Here is a 20,505-nt window from a genome sequence, read left to right as displayed (position 1 = left end):
AACTGGAGGAAACCCCATGGTAAATCAGGCCCTGTATTGCAGAAAAAAACCCCTCTTATTCCAGCACTACAGGGATGAGATTCCTTATGCTCTACTAAGAAGATCTGTAGCTGAATTTCCAGACGTGTTTTGCAGCTGCAGCTTCCATACCTTAGGAGGTGCACGAGCTACCACCACTGAAAATCATGTCTAAGAACTTGCTGAGGTTTAAGCTCTTAGTTCAGCCTTATCTGACACACAGTCATTGTCTCCAGGGCAGAAGATACTCAAATACTAGAGCAGTGCATGTGAAAATTAATACAGTGATTTCACATATAAACTGGAAGTAATGAAGTGTGTAAAACCTTTCAGGAAAAAAAGACTGAAACCCTGATTTCAGGAATGAAAGCTTTGGCTGATTAATTTTCCCCCATCAATAAACTATTTCTCAGGGTTGAGTGAAACAGATATAAAACATCTGCACTTTTAAAACAATGTGAGGAGTGCGGGGCATGTTATCCAGGAAAACTGATTTCCTAAGTAATTACTTTCCTGCTTATTGAGGTTTCAAGCTGAGCAAAGGGTCAGTGATGAAGGACTGTGCTGTCTTGCAGCAAATAAGGCTAATGCTACCGTATAGCTCTGTTTTGCAGTCACAGGGCATGAGAGCAAACCTAAGTGCAACTTGTAACACTTACTCAAATATGGATTGAAATATTACCCTCTGTGTGAGGGACGGATCCTGTGAGATGGCCCCATCCAACCAATCACTTAGAAATGTGAGTAGTTGGTCCTTTCACTTCCAAAAGACCACTTGGATCCTTTCAGCTGGGCATGTTGTTCGAACTGCTTGGATGGGCTTCTCAGGACTTGACAACTCAAGCTCTACACTGGAAGAGAAGTACATCAGCTTCTCTGCCAGAGCCTACACTGGGACCACACCACAGAGCTTTATCTTACTTTAGGATGAAGCTGATATACATCAAAATGAAGTGAACTCTAAGGTGGTAATTTGTATGCTTCCTAAGAAATCTCAAAAATGGGGCAGAGCAACCTAAAATGCATACCTGGGCTTCATATTTCTTAGCATTTATTTCAACAGTTGCTAACAATAGTACCCTTCACCCAGCACAGTACATCTCAGAGGAGCTGTTAGACAAGCATCTGCACTGGAAAGCAAGGGCTAGGAGATGTGAATTTTCAAATGAAGGGGAAAGCAAGCCCCTTTCTTACCAGTTCCTGTTCTCCCACTGTAACAATTCTCAAAAACACTATCACAATTCCTGAAACAGTATTTCCTTAGAAAATTCCACTTCTGTAAGCTAAAATGTTCCCTTCTAGGGAAAAACAAAATGACACTCTGATTATGTGGTCCACTTTCATTTTAAAATTCATCCAGTAGGAAAACTGTGAACGTGCAAATTTCTCAAAAAAGAAAAGAGCAACTCTTGAACAAGGCAAGGCTAACACATCTCCTACTAGAGCTGCTGGGAAGCTCTGGTTTGGGCTGATGGCCAAGAGTGCTGCCTACAGACCAAAAGCGAAGCCAGCCTCTTTATAATTACATGTAAAATACATTTGTTTCTCACACCACATGTCACTGGCTTATTACTCCTGTCAGAGTCCACCAGAAAATAAAAGCATAGATGAAAAAGATCCAGCTATCCTACTAAGGGCTACAATGTCCACTCGAACTGCACACATTCACAACTAGAGCACGCGCACTTCTGTGTGCGTTGTGGTGCAGCTCTGAGCTGCGACGCATGTGTCTGCAGCTTCGGAGAGCCATCTGTTTTCTTCAGTTTCATTTTGCTATCCCTGCACAAAGCCTATAGCCTCGCTTCACTTCAGTTCCCCCTCAGCAGACAGCTGAGATGGAAACATTGCTAGTACCAACATGACAGCATAGAGGAGATTTACCTGATGGGAGCTGACTCATCCCCCTTATCAAGCCAGTCCTGTGGTGGGATTATGTACATGCACCAGAGGCCCCAGTTATAGCCGTGGGCTGCATTGGCGTATTGCTGCACTTCAAAAGTGTTGTACTTGATATTGTCAATTGCTGGTAAGATGATCCGCTTTCGATCTTCCTTGATCCGGGTAAGTGCAGGTTCCACCCTGAGAACAATAAAAACAGCAAAAATGTTCTACAGCCATCCAGTAATCCCAGGTCCTGCTTTGCAGTCAGACAAAACGAAGTTCTCTGATACCGAGAGCAGTGACCCAGCAGGATGGCAGCCCGCAACACAGCATCGCGGGATCGAATACAGATCACTGTCATACACCGATGGGGCTGGAGCTCGGCGTGGGATACTTCACATAGCAACAGCACACGAATTACTACCCTTGAGAAAATGTATCAGAGTTTAACAACACAAAATTTTACCGAATACTTATTCTGAGGCCTGGAGACTGTCAATTCATTTTGCAATGGACAAACGTTGAGAGCCACTATCTCCACGAGTAACTAAATGGTCTCCTAATGGCTACACCATCAGGACGGCCGGTAGCGATTAAATAGCTGTTCTTGCTGACAAGACCTGAAGAAGAAAACACACACCAGGGACTGAATGAGTCTGAAGGTTACTCAGAGGTTTTAATCTTGTTTCCTGAGGACTGACCCCACCGGATGTAGTTTGAATGACAAGCGTGGCTGCATTATGCCTTCTAAAACCTCTTTGGTGATGAGAAGATTTCAGTTGTCAGATGGTGCAAAAGCAGTGAGCTGCAGGAAATGTGCCATCATTTCAAAAGGCTTTAAAACATCAATGTGCTTTCAACAGAAGCTACATACCAAAGTGTTTCAGGAAAGTCAAAAGCTTCAGTGCAAACATTCATTTCTGACCAAGTTGGTATGAATTTACAGAGAAACTGCTCCAAAAAGGTAGCAGACTTACACATGGGTGGAAAGCACTTCTCAAAGCAGTATGAGAGACAGCCACCGGTTCACTCCTTTGTAACTGTGTTTCCCCTTGAAACAAGCTTTGAAGATTCTGCAGAGCTCTCACATATATCTTTAAGGGAATGGTGGTTTGCTGCAATTCACAGAGGCAGCAGGAATTGAACACTGATCTTTTCTCATTATTCGTTTGTTGTTGGTTAAAAGGCAATTGTTCCTTTGTGGTGTCAAGTTTGTTACCTTGTATTTTGTTTGTTATCATTTATTTGGTTTGTTACTGTGTATTTTCTTGTGTAGGCCAACAGAAACGGAGAAGTTATGAAATTAATTCAACATCCATTTTCAATCTTCAACACCTTAATCTGAACTATCATAAATTTTCTCATCTCTTCTGCAAGAAGATAGCATTTATTCTGTACTTGAATACAGCCAGAATATTTGTCTTTTATGTACACAGACACTATACTGGTTACATGAGGGTATGTACTGCTTGCTTTCTCTTCTTTTCACCCCTCCCACATCAGTAAAAACAGGCATAGATTCAGCGAAACCCTGGAATATTGACGATGAGCTACTTACTGCAGATAAACCATCACAAAACAATGTAAAATAAGAGCATAACTGACAAAAAGACAAGTTGTCACAGCATTTCATTTGTTTAGAAGTCAAAGTTAAACTAGTTTTATTTGGATTCCTCTAGAAAAATGACATTTGCATTTTATCAGCTGGGTGCCAGTAACACAGAGCATGGATGTTTTAAGAAAAAAGATGATCCCAAGCATAGTGGGAAGTGAGGAATGACATTGCAAGTTGCAGAAATTCCCCCTGGCCAGGAAGGTTATGAAAGAGACGTTCATCTCATATGCAACATGTATTGTTTTGTTACTTTACTTGACTTATTCTGGGAATAAATTCTGGAATAAATCAATGCATCCCTCACGACTGGAATGGCCTGAGGTCTCTCTTAGTACTGCCTGCCACCTGCGATTTTTGGTGCAGTACTTCTGTTGTCAAAGCACAGCCCTGCAAGGTACCAAAGACCTCCACTGAAGCATGAAAGTGCACCAGCGCAGAGAAGGTGCAGTGATTTCAGCTCAGGTTGTCAAGTACCTTTTTGACTTTAAAATAATTCCTTAGTCAGTAGGATCAAATATTGTTTCTTTTTCCCCTTTTTTTTTTCACATGGCATTTAAAGAACTGCATCCCAGACTCACAGGAGATTTGTTTTTTTCCTGTGGGAGAGACAAGAGACAACCAAGAGAGATTCAGGACAGTGCAGTACATGATTCAGAATGCCAATTCATATGGTCTTTCAGCCACACTCATGCACCCACATACAGAGCCAACAGGACCTACCAAATCAGGATAAGCTACTTCTGTTATTAATACAAGATTATATTTATGAGATTAACTGTTTTAAAAACCAGCAGGTGGACAGCAGAAAAACTCCTGCAACTCCAATAAAGCAGGAAAGAATGCAGAAAAGATTAATCTGCTTTGTTCTTTCCATAACATTGTCTCTGCTTATCAGCTTAGAGGCAGCAGAAGAATATACAGCAGAACAACAGAGATGTCAGCCAGACACCCCTCTCCCATCACGCATCAGGTGCCTCCATGCATGGCTGTGGTAACCCCTGTGTATAACATCAGCAGGAGGCTCGCCCGCTCCCTTCTGGCCTCTGAAGCAAAGGCTTTCAAACACCAAACAACAGTTATAGATGTTACTAATGACAGGCCACGACTTGTTTGAGGGGAAGAAGAATCTTCCCCTTCGCGGTTGTGGGGAAAAAAAACGACCTTGGAACAGGTCACTGTCCATGCAGGGCACTTGCAGCAGAAGCCTGACTACAAAACTGACTCTGAGTTCCCTTGCAAACCAAACAACGCCCTGGGAGGTGGCCCACTCTTGAAGCCCTTGGGAACTGTTTTAACAGATTTGGTGCAGCGGGGGAGTCACAGAGCAGAGAGATTACATCCTCCAGTGAGACCTGTGCACATCACAGGACACAGTCACACCCAATGACTCCCAAAGCATGCACAGATTTACTACATTTGGGTCTGAATTCCAGATCTGCCCTGCAAAGCAAGAAAACTGACTTCATACCTTCTAAAGCAGAAATCTGTAAATAAGATTTCCTTTATAAGAATCAAATTCTGTCATTCTTATTCACTACGATCTAATGCTGGAAACAGGTCTTTGACAAGCAAGGAAAGCCTGGGAGGTATTTAAACTATTTTTCTCTCTTGGTTAGAGTTCTTTGGTCACCAAATCCTCAAGTCCTCAATTATTGGGATGTTTATGTTGATACAAAGCAAGATCATTTAACCATCATAATTAAAACTATCCTGAAGTTTCCATGTTCGTTCTACAGTTCCTCCTCGCGTGCTGATTTTGCAAGTATTTTACTTTGAAGGGTAGATTGAGATTGTTTAATGAAAAAGCTAAAAGAGATAAGAAACTCTTTTTCCCTAATGTCAGATGTCTGGAATAGACCCCCCACATCCGAAGTAATTGCCTCAAACTTTCATTCTCAGCAGAGAGGCAAAGGCTGACAGTTTTACAGCGAGATGCTTCTCATAATAATGCAGACACTGAAAATGGGTGAGATTCATAATGGTCCAGAGGAGCCTATTTTGAATATAAAGGGAATCTAGCCTGCTACTTTGCAAGACAGCTTGAAATTAGACTGTTGAAGTGTATCCCCAATAATGGTTAAAGAAAGAATGTGAAGAAAATACTTAACGATCACTCTGATTTTCAGCCCTCAATCATATTTGTGATTGTGTTCATCTGATACTTGTGTCTTGGAAATGCTAATCTGGGTCCTCATTTTCTTCAGAACAAGAAGAACAATCCATTCCCAGCTCTGGTGCTGCTGTCACACCAGCCATCACCAAACTACTGCCGTCACTCTACAGTTGACTGAATTCCTGGGTTTTTTCCAGTTGCATGGCTTACATTTATTACTACTTGGTGCTTTGCATCTGAATGGCACAAGGAGGGATCTCTGGAGTGTAGTACAACAGTCGGATCAAAATATACAATGAAATTTCATTAATCTCTATCAATGTATTAATCTAAAATCTCAGATTTTGATCTTGCATGAAGTCTGAGGCATCTGAAAGCTGTCCATGTGATGGAAGCTCTGTTTCAGTCCCCTGCACTCCAGATCACAGAATCACAGAATAGTAGGGGTTGGAAGGGACCTCTGTGGGTCATCTAGTCCAACCCCCCTGCCGAAGCAGGGTCACCTACAGTAGGCTGCACAGGATCTTGTCCAGGCGGGTCTGGAATATCTCCAGAGAAGGAGACTCCACAACCTCCCTGGGCAGCCTGTTCCAGTGCTCCGTCACCCTCAGAGGGAAGAAGTTCCTCCTCATGTTCAGACGGAACTTCTTGTGCCTCAGTTTGTGCCCATTGCCCCTTGTCCTGTCACTGGGCACCACTGAAAAGAGCTTGGCCCCATCCTCCTGACACCCACCCTGCAGATATTTGTAGGCATTTATAAGGTCCCCTCGCAGCCTTCTCTTCTTCAGGCTGAACAAGCCCAGTTCCCTCAACCTCTCCTCGTAGTGGAGATGCTCCAGTCCCCTCACCATCCTTGTAGCCTAGATACGTAAATGTGGAAGATACGACAACCTTGACAAGTGTTGATATCTCTACCCTCAGTTTACAGATGAAGTAAAATGCTGTGCCGAAGTTACAGAGTGAAGCTGTATGAAAGCAACTGCTGGAACTTCATTTTCTTAACCTCCCATCTCCCCCAGTGGAGGTGACTTTCTTCCTCTGTCTGTATCCACATGTGCTGACATCACATCCCCACAGGTATTAGGAACTGGAGAGGTTCAGTCTCTGGACAGACTGCACATTTATCTAACTTCCAAAATACGTTCACACAAGCAAGAGAGCAGGCTCGGAGTCACAGATGGGAAGAGAAAAATCCAGTGCAGAGCGGTTCTCTGTTATGTAACACAACTCAGAAAGGAGTGCCTTTTAATTAAACATTGTACACCTGTGAGGTTTCACAGCTTGTCTTGCCCGATCAGGGACAGCGGACATAGCAGTGGGTATTCAGACGCCAAGCCCTAGCTCACGTCAGCGAGATCTACAGGAACATTCAAAGCCCAGATTCCGCCAATGCCCTCTGTACCACCACCACTGCTCATGCTCATTTTTCCTGCCTGCCAAGATCCCTAGGTAATGGCCAATGAAGAATTACTACAAGCTTGAACAGGACTGGGTAATAGACTGGGTTTATATTGGCTTATTTTAGGTAATCTATGAAATATGAGGGCTTTGTTACCGCTATTCATTGCTAGCAAAGTCCAGCCTTGGAGCAGCTCTATTAGGCTCAATGGACTTAGACAACGTCTTTGTCTCTGTAAGCTGGGCTGCACTTCATCAAATCCTTTGTCAACGTTGCTGATAATTCTGTCTTTGTCTAATTGCTTCAGGTTTTGGAAAGGATTATGATTAAATCTTTCCTAGTAATTTCTGATTTTTTTTCCTAATTTTGAGATGTTACATTATTGTGTAGATTTACTCATCCTCTTTACAGATTCCAGTGTTCTTTCTCTGTTTTATTTCCCCCCCTTGTCTTGTTTTTTTCCACTGTGCATCTGCAGAGGTCAGGTGCTCCTGGCAGCTCCCAGGACTAAAAGGACAGAGAGGAAGAGGTTTCTGAAGTCCAAGTATGTTCAAAATGCCATGCTGATGACCTGCAATATGTTGTTTGAGTATTTCCTTTCCACATGGCCACTGCTGGCAGTGAGGCAGGATTCAGCCCTGCCTGATTAGGTACATAAGCCAGGTGTGAATTTCAAGATTAATCTCTATTCTTCACAGATGCAAAATATTAGGTTCCTAGCTTGTATCTGAGTCAACGTACTTTATGGCACCTAGTAGCATATATTGTTAATAAGTTATTTACTGAAGCAAGAGGAAAAACTCTCCCAGGCATATTCGTAGACATGATGGATTTCAGTAAACTAAATACAATCAAACAATTCAGCTTTAAAGGGAGTGTTTCTCATCATCCAGTTCCTTTTTTTCCACCTAATAAAAACCAAGCAGCCAATTTGGACTGGAATTTGAGCGACATAACTTCCTCCTTTCTATCCTCTCTAAATATATAAATTTGTCAGTGTCCTCCTCTCGCTCTGAATAGATTGCTGTTGAATGGTCAAAGTCAGAAGAGAAAGGACAGTAAATGTACTTCTCTTACAGACTCCACCAGGCTGAGGATTGTTTTCACTTGGGCCTTATTTCTCTGAAGCAGTTCCAGAAATACAGTAACACACTGCTGAATTCTCATTCCCAGGACTCAGCCCTTCAGCTGACAGTGCTTGGTTGAAACTCCACGAAGCATATCGCTGTCCCATGCTTTTGGTGGGCTTCCCACAGGCAGAAGGACGTGCTGGGAGGAACATCCACAGCAGGTGCCTTGGTAAGTGACTTTTCCTTATGGAAACCTGCTTGGGGAATTTGTGGAAGAAATCTCAGATCCGGAGCAAATTCACACCAAAAGGATGTGTCGATTTGTCAAAGCCTGTTGAGCATATTGCTAAACATGGCACATGCATTTAATGCTTTTGCCTACCAGTGGGTCAGCTTCTGGATTAACACTGGATTTTCCAAGGTGTTGAGCACCCATGATGAATTCAGTGGGAGGTCCAGCAATGCCAGTGCTATGGCTGTCAAAGAACAAGTTCTCCCAAGATAAACATTAGAGTTAGGATGAGTTGGAATGCAGAATTTAACTCAGAGCATAGAAAAAGCCTCTAAGAAGATTGAGAGTAAAAGCAGGGGTTATACAGTGATCACACAGGCTTCTCTAATCCCACTGTAAGTCTATCTCAGAACATATATGCATTCTGTACTTAATACTGGGCCAGTTGAGAGCAGCTCAAGCCCCACGGGAAACCACAGCAAACAAAAATTTTTTTGCTGTCTTACATCCTTATCAGATTGCCAGAGAGCTCATGCCAATGGGGAAGTCTGATTTTTCACAACACAAAAAAAGAACAGCTTCTTCCAGATAAAAACCAGACAAAAACAGGTTAGTAATGAGCTGCTCAGCACACATGATTATATAATTCACCTTTTAAAATATGTAAAAACACCTGCTGACTTCAAGCAGACTTTTAAAAAGGCATAACATAGGAATAAATGCATGCAATCTAAGAGAAACCACACGCATGCCGCAGGCCAGACCCTCTGCTGTCCAACTCTTCAATGGACTTCAAAACTTCAGGGATGCTTTGCTAACATGCATCATCTCAGGAGTGGACCCAGACTACTTTTCAGTTCTCAATTAGAAAGATTGCACCAGGCATTTGTGAATAACTCCCCCTGCCAATGTCACTTTTTCTAAATTTGTCCAAAAGCAAATCCTTTCCTAAATTACAGGAATCACATTGGGAAATGTCTCTTTTAAATTCTGTCCCATCCAACTGTGTACACAAATACCTTAATCTCTGGGTTCTTTTGAGATAAACATGTCTTTTTTTCCTCGCCACCATCACTATTCTAATTTTTACTCCAATAAAAAATGAAGAACTAACATTAAAAAATCCAACCTTTTTCCTCCCTTTTCACAAATCAGAATTTCTTTTTTTTTTTTTTTTCTTGCAAGGACTTAAGGAAGAGTCCTTACAAGACATAAATGAAAGAGAACATGGTCTCATCCACTAGATTTTATGGCTCCGTGGGTCTAACACCATATTTTACTCTGGCTTTACCACTAGTAGGTAGCACAAAGTAAAAACTTAACACAATAATGTAAGAAAAAAATCAGTGTAAACTGAAAGCTCATTTTGCATGTGATTTTATACACCACTTCACATTTCACTGACAATATACATTTATCAGATGCAGACAAGCAGATCTACTGACATACATAATTCTTCACTAAGGCCAGCTGAGGAATATTTCATGCAGAATGCCTTTCCTGTAAATAAGTGTTCAGAGAACTAAAACAAAAATAAATTTCGTACTCCTTTCCTCGGACTCTAAAAGGAGAGAGAGGTTCCCCATCTGTTCTACCTGACATCTCTATCAGCATTCCTGTGTGCCTGGGGAGGTTTCAGACCTGCAGCCCCCAGCCAGAAGGGAGCGAACGCAGCATCAATGCCTGCTGGAGAGTTAAAGATCAGCTCTTCGGCTGCCAAATCTGAATAGCTCTTTCCTGCACCACTGAAAAGCAATGAGGATGCTTCAATGAACACTCCAGGTTGTTTAGGTAGATGGATAGTTGAAGTTGCTTTTCTGGCATGTTCTCTGTATGTAAGCTGGCACTGTCCCATGATTCTGAAAGGCCCACATGGCTTATGTTGCACTCTTGCCTCTTCACTTGGATAATATTAGTTCAATTTTGCTATCCAAAAAACATTATTCCATTAAATGACCAAATTGATCCTAAGTGACGGCAGAGGCTTTGGAAGAGATAAAACTCCCTTAATAAACACATGTCCCTTCCCTTACAGTTGCATAAATAAAACTTCCCAGGTCAAACTCCGCATGGTACCAGGGATGCTGCAATGAACCATGTCCTGAGCAGGAGTGATAGGTGTGAAGGCTCCGGAGTGGAGGGGCAGCATGGGAGAAGGACTGCAAACCTAATTTCACCCTTACCTTCAGCACTTCTCTCATGAGAAGGAAGGAACCACCAGGGCCTTGCCAGGTCCCTGAAGAGCCACCTGAGCCTGAACAGGGCAGACAGGGAGTTAACCTACTGGTAGAGTTTGGCTTCTAGGACACTGCATGAAAATATTAATGAGGGCACTTTCAAGGGGAGTGAAGACCTGTGGCTTTGCCCTACAAAAGCATAACCATGTTTCTGTTGTAGACTACTTGGGATAACCAAAGTCAGCAGAAGATCAGGAGGAAATAAATTTCATTTTTCCTTTATACACTTTCTCAACATTCCATTTCTTACAGCCACTATAGCAAATTGCACTACATATTACAGTATAAAATAGCATCTGCAAAGTAGTATCCATAGACCTGCGGATCTTGATCTTTAGCTCTTCTTCTTAGTTCATAAAAATGCCAGTTTTCTATATTGTTAAAACACTACCAACTTCAGGTATAATCCATAATAATGGCCTGTGTGGCACAGTCTGATGGATACTTGGCTTATATTTCATGTTCTCCTTCTCATGTCGGACTGCCTCTGTATCTCTGGTATATTGAAATCTTTTGATGAAATTCTCTTACTCCACTGCTTCTTTATTGATACTCCCCCTTTGTCTGGTGAAATTTTAATTACTACAGTACTGCATAAGTCCATTCAGTGCTCAGATACTACCTCTGTGACAGGAGCAAAAGCAATTCCTAAGATAGAAAGCAAGTATAATACTCTATCATTCTGTCTTCTTTTATGGCTCCTAGCATCCTCTTTATGGCTGCTAATATATTGTGGTCTCTGCCTTTCACTTACTGATTTCTGCTCTCCTTCACTCAATGTGTCCTTTTTCTCACCCAGAGAATTAACACCCCATCTCTGCTATCTCTCTTTCCTGCTCCCAGATGTAATGTAGCGAAGTTCTCTTTTCCTTGTCGTGTTATTCTTTCCCATCTCTCAAAGACAGGACTCTATATAATGCTCTACGTCTTCTGCAAAGCAATTAGCAGCCAGGATGCCATGGTCTGTGCTCAGTGTTAGTGTGTGTTCCTTCACGCGCAGTGGGTGGATCTAACACAAAAGTCAGAGCAGGAATGCTGATACCTTCAGAGGACTGAAGGGAAAGCGGAACTATACAAGCTTAAATTTACCCTCTGAGAGAAATGTAAAGGAGCTTTCCATACCTATTGGTTCTGCTGGGTTTCTGACTCTAGATGGTGACTCCCATTGACACTAAGTAACCATTAAACACAGACAGGGTTCTACTGCAGGACAGGTAGAATTTTACATATAAACTCTACACATACATTATCATGTAATTTCAATTTAAAATTAAATTTGAGAATTAATAGTAATGGCCTCTCTTTCACCTAGTCCTCTCCGCTTTTGCTCTCACAGCAGCAGTATTGGCTCACACTGTCAAAAGCCTTAAGGGGAACAGGTCAGCAGAAGATCTCTGCTCTGTGCTAATGCATTTCAACACCTGAGAAGCAAAAAAGCAGCAATTAAGCACAGAAAAATAAATAATTCAATAGTTAATTTGACCTGCCAGGTTGTATTTTTTTTCATATCCTACCAGATTGTATTTTAGTTTAGAAGAAGTGTCCCTGGAGAGTAATGCTGTGAGAGCCTGTAAAATGCTACAGTGCAATATAAAGCAAAAGCTCACCCATAAATGGGGCAACTATTGTTTAAAGTTTTTTTTGTTGTCAGATTCCTGCATATTTCATGAGAAGGTGACGAAGTCCTTCTTTGATTCTTTACGAATTAATCTGCCAACTGATTGGGCAGGTAAAACAGCCATAGATTGGAAGACTAAAATTGCACTGCAGGTACTTATCTTTTAGATGGAACACAAACCAAACAGCAAGCTAATGCTCTTTTCTGTGGTAAAGGAATTGGCTTCTTTTTAATTGCCTCACAAATAATCCATAGACAGCTTTGAGTGGGAGCAATCCATGTGGCCTCTGAATACATGAATATACATTGAAAACAGGGAAATATTCATGCAAGACAAGACTTAGTAGGAGAATAGCATAGCAGTGCTATAACAAGATACTCCCATGTGACTACCAAGTTTATATGGTTATGGAGTAGGGGTGATGTTAAGCTGGCGGGAAAAAATAAAGCAGTCCAGATGGAAGGGCTTCCAGTCCCTCCTGGTAATAGAAGATGAGATCAAAATTGAGATGACAGGCAACCGCATGCGCTCAGGAGGACAAAATTAAAACCAGGAGGAAACAGGTAGAAGAAGGACTGAGACTGCTGTCAGCAACCCCCAAGTCTGAGGGAAACAACAGGAGAAACACCAGAAGGGAACACTCTGAGCCTCTGCACATGGCTCTGAAACAAAGGGATACGGGATGCTTCTGGTGCCCGTTTGCTATTCTCGTTCATCCTCTGCGGCTACTCCAGAAGCCAAGTGGTCTCAAAGCAGCTGCACAGACTGGCTTAGCAGTATTACAGAGACTTAAGCGCACTTGTTGAAAGGAGAGAGTACACCAGGGAGGATGCAGAAAATGCAAATACTTTTTATCTTGGATATACACACACTCTCATTTACTGACTAGTCTAGGTTCTTGCTATGCTGACTTCAAACCTTCCTGACATTTATGCAAAGCAGTAAGGTTAAAACACCACAAACAAACAGTGAAAACCAATAGCAACCACAAAATCCTTTCCTGCTTACTGACACCATTGCCTAGCTTTTCTGGGTAGAGTACATCAGTAAGATCACCATGTCCTTTATAGAAATGATAACAATATTCTCCACGAGGCTCAAGAAACTGCAGACTGGGCAGGACAAGCACCCAGCCCATGCTCTCCCCAGTCCATGATTCTGCCCAGTGGCTAATACTACCCTACATGAACATTTGCAATGACTTGAAAGATCTAGTTGCTTTAATAGTAAATAAATAAATTAAACCAGCTTTTAAGCTTCTAGAAAATTACTACAACTGCTATTATCATTTTTCATAGTCTGGGGAAAAAAAGGGTGGTGAACATAAAGCAGGTATAGTAGAAGACTTATTTTATTGCATCTTTCATTTTATAAAGATATTCACAAATATATAAAAATAAACACTCCACTCCTTTCCAATTAAGTTTCTCTCTGTTTGTAAGTACAGCTATTTTTAGTTTTAATTTGGGGATATCTCCCAGAACTGCAGAGCATAATCAGCTCCACCATAACCCTGCATCATCATTATCACATACCAGCCTATCTTTGGAAAATACACATTTTACGTACTGAAGGTCCCAGCAGCCCTTTTTCAGCTGACTCTACATACCAGTTCCTTCAGTCATGACTTCCACTAATGCCAAATATTTGCCACTAAGCAGTGCTACACAGATTTACTCCAGCTGCAGATCTGGCCCATTAAGCCCAAAACTGTGCTTGCCACAGTCAGTACTGCTCCCTTGCAAAACAAAGGGGATGAGGAAACGCATGCTAATTTCAATTTCCATTAAAAATGTAGGAAATAATTCAATGTTTCTCTCAAATGTAAATGCAACAAAATTTATGAGGAAATCAGATTGGTATTCAAGTTTCTAAGAAGAAATGATAGAAAATGAGAAGGAGATAGAAAAAAGTATTCGAAAGCATGCATCTGCCTCCAGTCTAGAGCCTCCTTACTGGTGTCTCCCCATTTGACTGCTTTGGTGGTTTCGTATTCATTGTGATTTAAATTACTTCTCTCTACACTGAGCCGCACCAAAGCAGGGACAACAGCTTTTCTATGGATCTTGCAGTTGCTGCAGAAGACTATCGGTAATGTTGCAATAATCAAGAACAGTATTCAAATGTAATGGTAATGTGATAACACCAGCCTACAGCTGTCTCATCCCTACAGATTTGCAGCTCCCCTGTTGCTGAGCAAATCTCTTTCACAGCCTTTGAGACGTGGGGCACAGTGTAACGGCACTGCTCTCCCTGTGGGAACAGCCAACTACTTACCAGCCAATGTTGAACTCAACGTGAGCGTCAAAGAACCCAACGACAGGAGAGGTTGCTGCTTTCCAGCCTTGGATTCTGGCTCGAATCAGTCCTTCTCGTTTGTTATTGCGCACTATTTTCACCAGACCTGGGTATCTTTTATTGACGTACTGGTCCAGATTAAATTTTAGCTCAACTGCAAGGCGAAAAAAAACCCACACAAATATTCAGAATGATAAAAGCCTTGCAATGTTATGTTTTACTTTCATTTATTCTGCAACAGAAAGGGAAAGAAATCCTGAAGTATTCCTGAACCCTTAAGTCAGTCTCACAGATACCACTGGTGTGGCATGGACCAGTTCCAGAGGCGTCAGCTCAGAGAAATTCTCTACACATCAGAGCTGTTACTGTGAGACTTGCACAGGTTTAGTATGGCATGACAAATTTGAGTATTGTTTTGTAGATGTAGTTCGCCTAAATATTTTTAAATAATTACTATTCTGATACTCTGATGCTTTGCATTTAGGTTACTGCTTGCCTCTGGAGGAGCAATTCTGACCTTACAACAGTGTAACATGGGACTCTGGTGATTTCTTTTTCCGATTTATGCTATTCAGTAAGAGTTTGAAAAACAACCTTAATAGATTTTGGGTCAAAACCTAATTCAGATCACAATTAGTTTCCCTTGATTTTAAGGGTTTTCCCTTAAATATAGTTAAGACTCCTCAATACTAGGCTTCTTCCCTGTTGAACTAAATGAATATGGAAGATTTCAAATAGACAACCTGTCTTTTGTGCATTTTCAGGCATTCAACCACAGAAGAAGCAGAACTCATTCATTCCTTTATTCAGCTTCATTTCCATAGGCTTATAAACAGGAAAATTACCAAAACGGTCTCTCTGTTTTTTAAAATCATTCTAGTTTGGTAATTCATTTATGCTGCAACTTATTCATAATGAGGCTTTTACTCAAATATATTTATTAGGAAAACTAGTAGAAGCTTCCAGGACTTTAGAAGCCTCATTCTTCTAATCTATATTGCACAGTAGAATCATTATCATTGGAATCAAAGACCTGATAAATCTCCAGTTATCTAGAAGAATGACAGAGAAAAGCCATAGAAGAGTTCACTGAGAAACAATGAGTCCAATCCTCCTCTGTATTACATTGATTCAAACACTTTGCAATCACATAATTACTCCATACATTACACAGCTGTAACGGAAAACAGAATTGGACAAAAGGTTTCTTAAACCTATAGGATTTGGAACTTATTTCTGTTTCAGTGCTTTGCTCCCTCAACCCTCCTTTCTCTTTGGGAATACGGAAGATGAACAGCAACTTAAAACTGAAAGGTTTGAAGCTATTGATCTGTGGGGGAAATGCTAAACTTCAGTCTTATTTTAAAAATTATGATTTGAGAAAATGCAAGAGTTCTAGAAGTCTAAGGTATAACAGCTTAAAACTGCTAGTCACCTGCATCCTAAATGTTCTTCAAACCCCCAGCTGTCCTGTGAAACATGTTGATCAATAGCACCCCATATGCTCACCAGTATTTTGAGTTTTGATTGCTGTAACAGGAGTGTTATTTTTACATTAATGAACCAGATGACCTGAAAGTTGCACGTGCTTTCTGCCCATTCTGTTTCATTCTCATAGTCTAATTTACTCCCTACCTCGAAAAAAAATAAAACAGACTCAAAATCTGATATTATCAACACCTGTTTAAATCATGAAGAAGCAGTATGTTGCCACGTAAAAGAGTATAAACTATCTTTAAGGATAGTTCCACTTTTCCTTGGAAGCAGAATTTAAAATTTTAGTCTACTAATGATGATATTCCTCTGGATCTGAAAACTTGAGGAAAAGTGTCGTTTCTATATTAAAACTGCCTATGTAAATATCATTCATCCTGTGAGGATCTCAATGAAATCAACAGAGTTTATCCACATAATGTTTCTTTGTTATACAAATACTTAATATTTACTAACAATTTTGTGCAAGTGGCTCAACCAAACTTCTCGTCAACAAACACAAACTCTTGTAAATTCTACTGACTTCATTAATTAAGGTATTTTAATTTACACCAACTTATGATCTAGCTTATTAGCCATAAATCAGTGGGTGCATGTATGACCTTCCTCCCCTAGCTGTTTAAATACAGAATGACTCAATGCTGTCTCATCCCAACAATAATAGTAATAAAAATAAAGCAAACTCCCTCTGAGTTACGTTTCATGTCCATTAACCACACAGGATACAGTACTTAGAGGAAAAGTTACATATGTTCACCATTGTCACTGTTGTCATCCACCAGAATGATCTCCTTGAGCAAGTGCGATGGGGTGTGATTCACAACGCTGTGCACAGAGCGCAGGATGACAGAGAGTGCCTCATTTACAAATATAAAGACCACAGAGATCTGGGGCAGGTCATCTGGGTAGGTCATCTGTTTGCACCTGGAGTGAAGAAAGAAAAAATTAAAATCCCAGTAGCTAATGGGAGGTAAAATACACTGCAGAGTGTCCTCTCCTCATTGCTCTCCAGCATATAGGGACTTGCAGACTTTGTTCTTTCTAACCCCAAACAAAGATGTGGTAAAAGCTCAAAAGAAGCAACATAGCTCGGGGCAGCAAACTTTCCACCGACTCAGTGAAAAGCAAAGTGCATGCACACAGACTTGTAGTGGCTCTCATTCTCTTGAAAACCAAAGGAATATCAATGACTTTGCCCAAAAACAACCTGGAGAAGGCCCACAATACTATAGCCTGTGCTCCCACGAGAACCATCAGAAGGCCTGCTGTTACCTCATAATTAGCTCTCATACTTTTAAAACCAGGACCCACTCAAGCAAATTTTGCATTTGTGCATCCGAAGAGCACTTGCCACACTTTCTGATTTTGCAGTTTGTGCAGCAACAACAAAGGCATGACTTTTGCTATACAGGCGTGCACTTGCTGAAATCTTTGAAAAACAGATCTACTCCATCTGAGACATCACCTTGGTAGGCAGCTACATCCCGATATTCACAATTTCCATTTGTGCTTGCTCACTGATACATGTACATTACCAACCATTCTGAGAAGAAAAACCAAGGCCTGGAGAAGTCACACAGCACAGAGCAAAACCTCTGCTTCCCAAGCCCCAAGCCCATGCCCCTCTGTAACACCATACTGCCTTATTTTAGTGGAATTCTCTCCCACTAGCAAAGATGCTAACTTAAAAACATTACCTATGTGTTCTCACAATCAAAAGCCATTCAGCATTACCATAGCAATTACTGAACCTCCTCTTCAAAATACTGCTAATGATATCACAGGAAATGACTTTTCCTGCTCTTATCAAACTTTCTGACCTCTTTGCTCATTACTTTGGCATAACAATCACTTTTTTTCCCCACTATCAGCAGTCATGGGGCTGGGGAGGGTGACAAATGCTTGGCTGTTGGGTAGCCTCTGGAAATGAGTTATGAATTCTAGTAAAGTGCAATTATTCCTAATTCCCACTCATCCCAGCACTGTTTGAGTACTCGTCATTGATTACAGTGTTACCATAGCTACTCACTGGCAGCTTGCTGGTAGCCTGTACCATACAGAGGACCACCGTGTAAAACTTCTGGCTAAGCAGCATGCTTACACAGTCTAAAAATAAACCCGGAACAAGGACAGAGATTTACAGGAGCTGTGAATGTTTTGACACAGCCTCCTTTTTGAATTTCTTTTGAATGTGATTTTCCTCTTGACCACACCAACAGATCAAGTCCATCAGGAATACTTCACTAACAGAAAAGAGCCATCAGCTAAAAACCTGGACCTTGCCAGATTTCCCTTGATGGGGGACATCTTTGATCTGACAGAAATTTGCTTCAGAGCCTCTCTTGTATCAGCAGGACACAGCAAATTGCATCTCAGTAAATTGCGCTGTTGCTGGTGGAAGTGAGGCACATGAGGGAGCCCACCCTGAGCCATGCATCCCTGCAGGGTCCTGCATCAGCACTCAGAGCTAGCAGGGAAGAAGGGAAGCAAAGAAACCATGTAACCAAAGTCTGGAGACAGCAAGGAGGCTGTGGCAGAGGATGGAAAGCAGGAGGAAACACAGTGAGAATGAGAGGGTAGTCAAAGTAGCGCTTGCTATGTAGAGGAGCAAACAATCAAAGGAGAAGTGGGATGAACATAAATGTCAGAAACAGAGAGGCATGTGTGGAACAACCAAAGTATTTTGCCTAGAAAAAGACAGGGAACCACTGAAATAGCACAAGACCTCAATGGAATAGGCTGGGCTTCCTTTATCTTCTGATCAAGAAATTTTGATGAACTTTTCTGAAGTAAAAAGTGTCCAGACTGAAAGGTTGAGTAGGACTAATCCTCAGCACTTTTTCTCCATCCTCCACTATTGTTCTGAGAAAATCAGTAATTCTAATCCAAGCTTTAAAACCAGCGCACCTAAACCATAACCTCCACTTTTGATTTATTTGTTCTTTGTCGTATTAGATCAATGCAATCTTATCCTAAGTGTAACTCCATGGTCTCGCTGCTTCACAAGACTTTTCAGGCCTTGGTTCTCAATGACTACTTACATTGTGAGGCCTCATGAGCTGCTTTTGATAAAAGGCTGTTTTGAATTTGTTATCCCACTTGGGTTAAGTCATTCCTATCACTTCCCACTGCAGCCTTCCGCCTGTCAGTTGTCCTCTTTCTCTGTTAGCAAGTTGTAGTTGAAAAATGGCATTATGTTTGCATTTGGAAAGAGCACTCCAACCATTACATATTAGAACATCTTGGGTAACCCCACTGCAACAGCAACATCTAGATGGGCAAAGGGAAATCTCAGAATTTAGCAGTGGTTTAAAAGCTGTCATAATTTTATTTATTACAGCAGGGATGAGGAACAGCAAAAGAAGCTGTCCAGGTGAGTAGACTTTTCAAAGTACAGCAGTGATTTAGGAGTTTATTTCCTGCAGTCTTCCAGTCAACCTTGAACTCCCAGCTCCTTAAGTCACTTCAGAAAATGAGATGGATGTGCTGAGGCAGTCAGGAGAAATTACTGGTCCACTAACAAACACTTCTGATGATGTCTGAGAGCACAAGCAATCCCAGTCAAGGGCCCTTTCCTCAAAAATCAGTGGGTGCTTAAGTGCTTTGTTGGATTGTCTCCCAAGTGCTTCCCAATGTATTCTGTAATTAGATACCAGCCACAGCAATTTACAGTTAATACTTCCTTTATTCCAAGAAACTCTAACCAGCAATTGACATTCTGAGCCAAACAGTGGCATTAGTAAGTCACATGCAAGGATGCTCCGCCACAACCGTGCCCGCTGTCACCTTACTACAAGGCCTTTGCAGCTTTGTTCTTGGCTGGATGCTGACAACAGACCGAGTGCACTGCAATGGAGCATTCAGTCACTGGTGCTTGTATGCAAGGTTGAGAAAGTCAGAGTGCCAGGAAGACAGTGAAGTCCTCCTTGGTGCAGGCCTTGATTTTGGCCCTGGAGCACGACAGCAGGAGAGAGTTCATTCCAGAGAAATCCCAGGAAAAGTGATGCTATAACAAGCCTATTGATTTTCAATAAGGCATAGGGCATCCTCTCAGAAAATGGTTGGAACATCAGTCTAGAAATAGAGGGAAAGCATCAGGCAAGAAACCTATGAGCTAACGATGGAGGAGCTTAACATGAGACCAGTCGCTTCTATAATTTCTTTTGAGAAGAAAAGTAACCAGAAGGTGAAGACATCAAACTGTATGAAGGTGTCCTAGCAAGGCACACCCTTGTATCCTTCAGCATGACCATCAAAAGGACTTTGGTAAGAAATGACGAAATCGTCTGTTTCTGGCAGCCTTGATACTGTGCAGCAAAGTGCCTGGGTGTTTAAGCCAGCCCCTTCTCAGGAAGCAGAGGCTTGGCCGCCCTTCTTGGGGAGCCCACAGCACCAGCACTATGCCCAGCACTCTGCCAGGGAAGGGAGCTGGGTACCACCATGGCTGCCACTTCTCTGCACTAGCTCTGATCACATTATGAACTGTGGCAACTGGGTGAAGGAGGACAACTACAGTAATTGATAGCCGA

The 20,505-nt window shown here is 41.7% G+C and overlaps 1 protein-coding gene across 3 annotated transcripts in view; it reads right to left on the bottom strand.

The window, feature by feature from the left end:
• GALNT9 (polypeptide N-acetylgalactosaminyltransferase 9) overlaps positions 1–20,505 on the bottom strand; it is a 167,481-nt gene that overhangs the window by 93,849 nt on the left and 53,127 nt on the right. For 2 of the 3 annotated variants that reach the window (XM_009932508.2, XM_075434801.1), the window contains 3 exons: positions 16,734–16,900; positions 14,462–14,636; positions 1,900–2,097 (listed from right to left, as the gene is read on the bottom strand). In XM_009932508.2, coding sequence (XP_009930810.2) covers positions 1,900–2,097; positions 14,462–14,636; positions 16,734–16,900 — 540 coding nt within the window. The remainder of the gene's footprint in view (positions 1–1,899; positions 2,098–14,461; positions 14,637–16,733; positions 16,901–20,505) is intronic. The other variant, XM_075434799.1, reaches the window with a different exon arrangement.

This window comes from Opisthocomus hoazin, chromosome 13 (assembly GCF_030867145.1).
Source record: "Opisthocomus hoazin isolate bOpiHoa1 chromosome 13, bOpiHoa1.hap1, whole genome shotgun sequence".
Lineage (NCBI taxonomy): Eukaryota > Metazoa > Chordata > Aves > Opisthocomiformes > Opisthocomidae > Opisthocomus > Opisthocomus hoazin.
The sequence above is the reverse complement of the archived record's forward strand: the minus strand, read 5'-3'. Positions and strand labels throughout refer to the sequence as shown.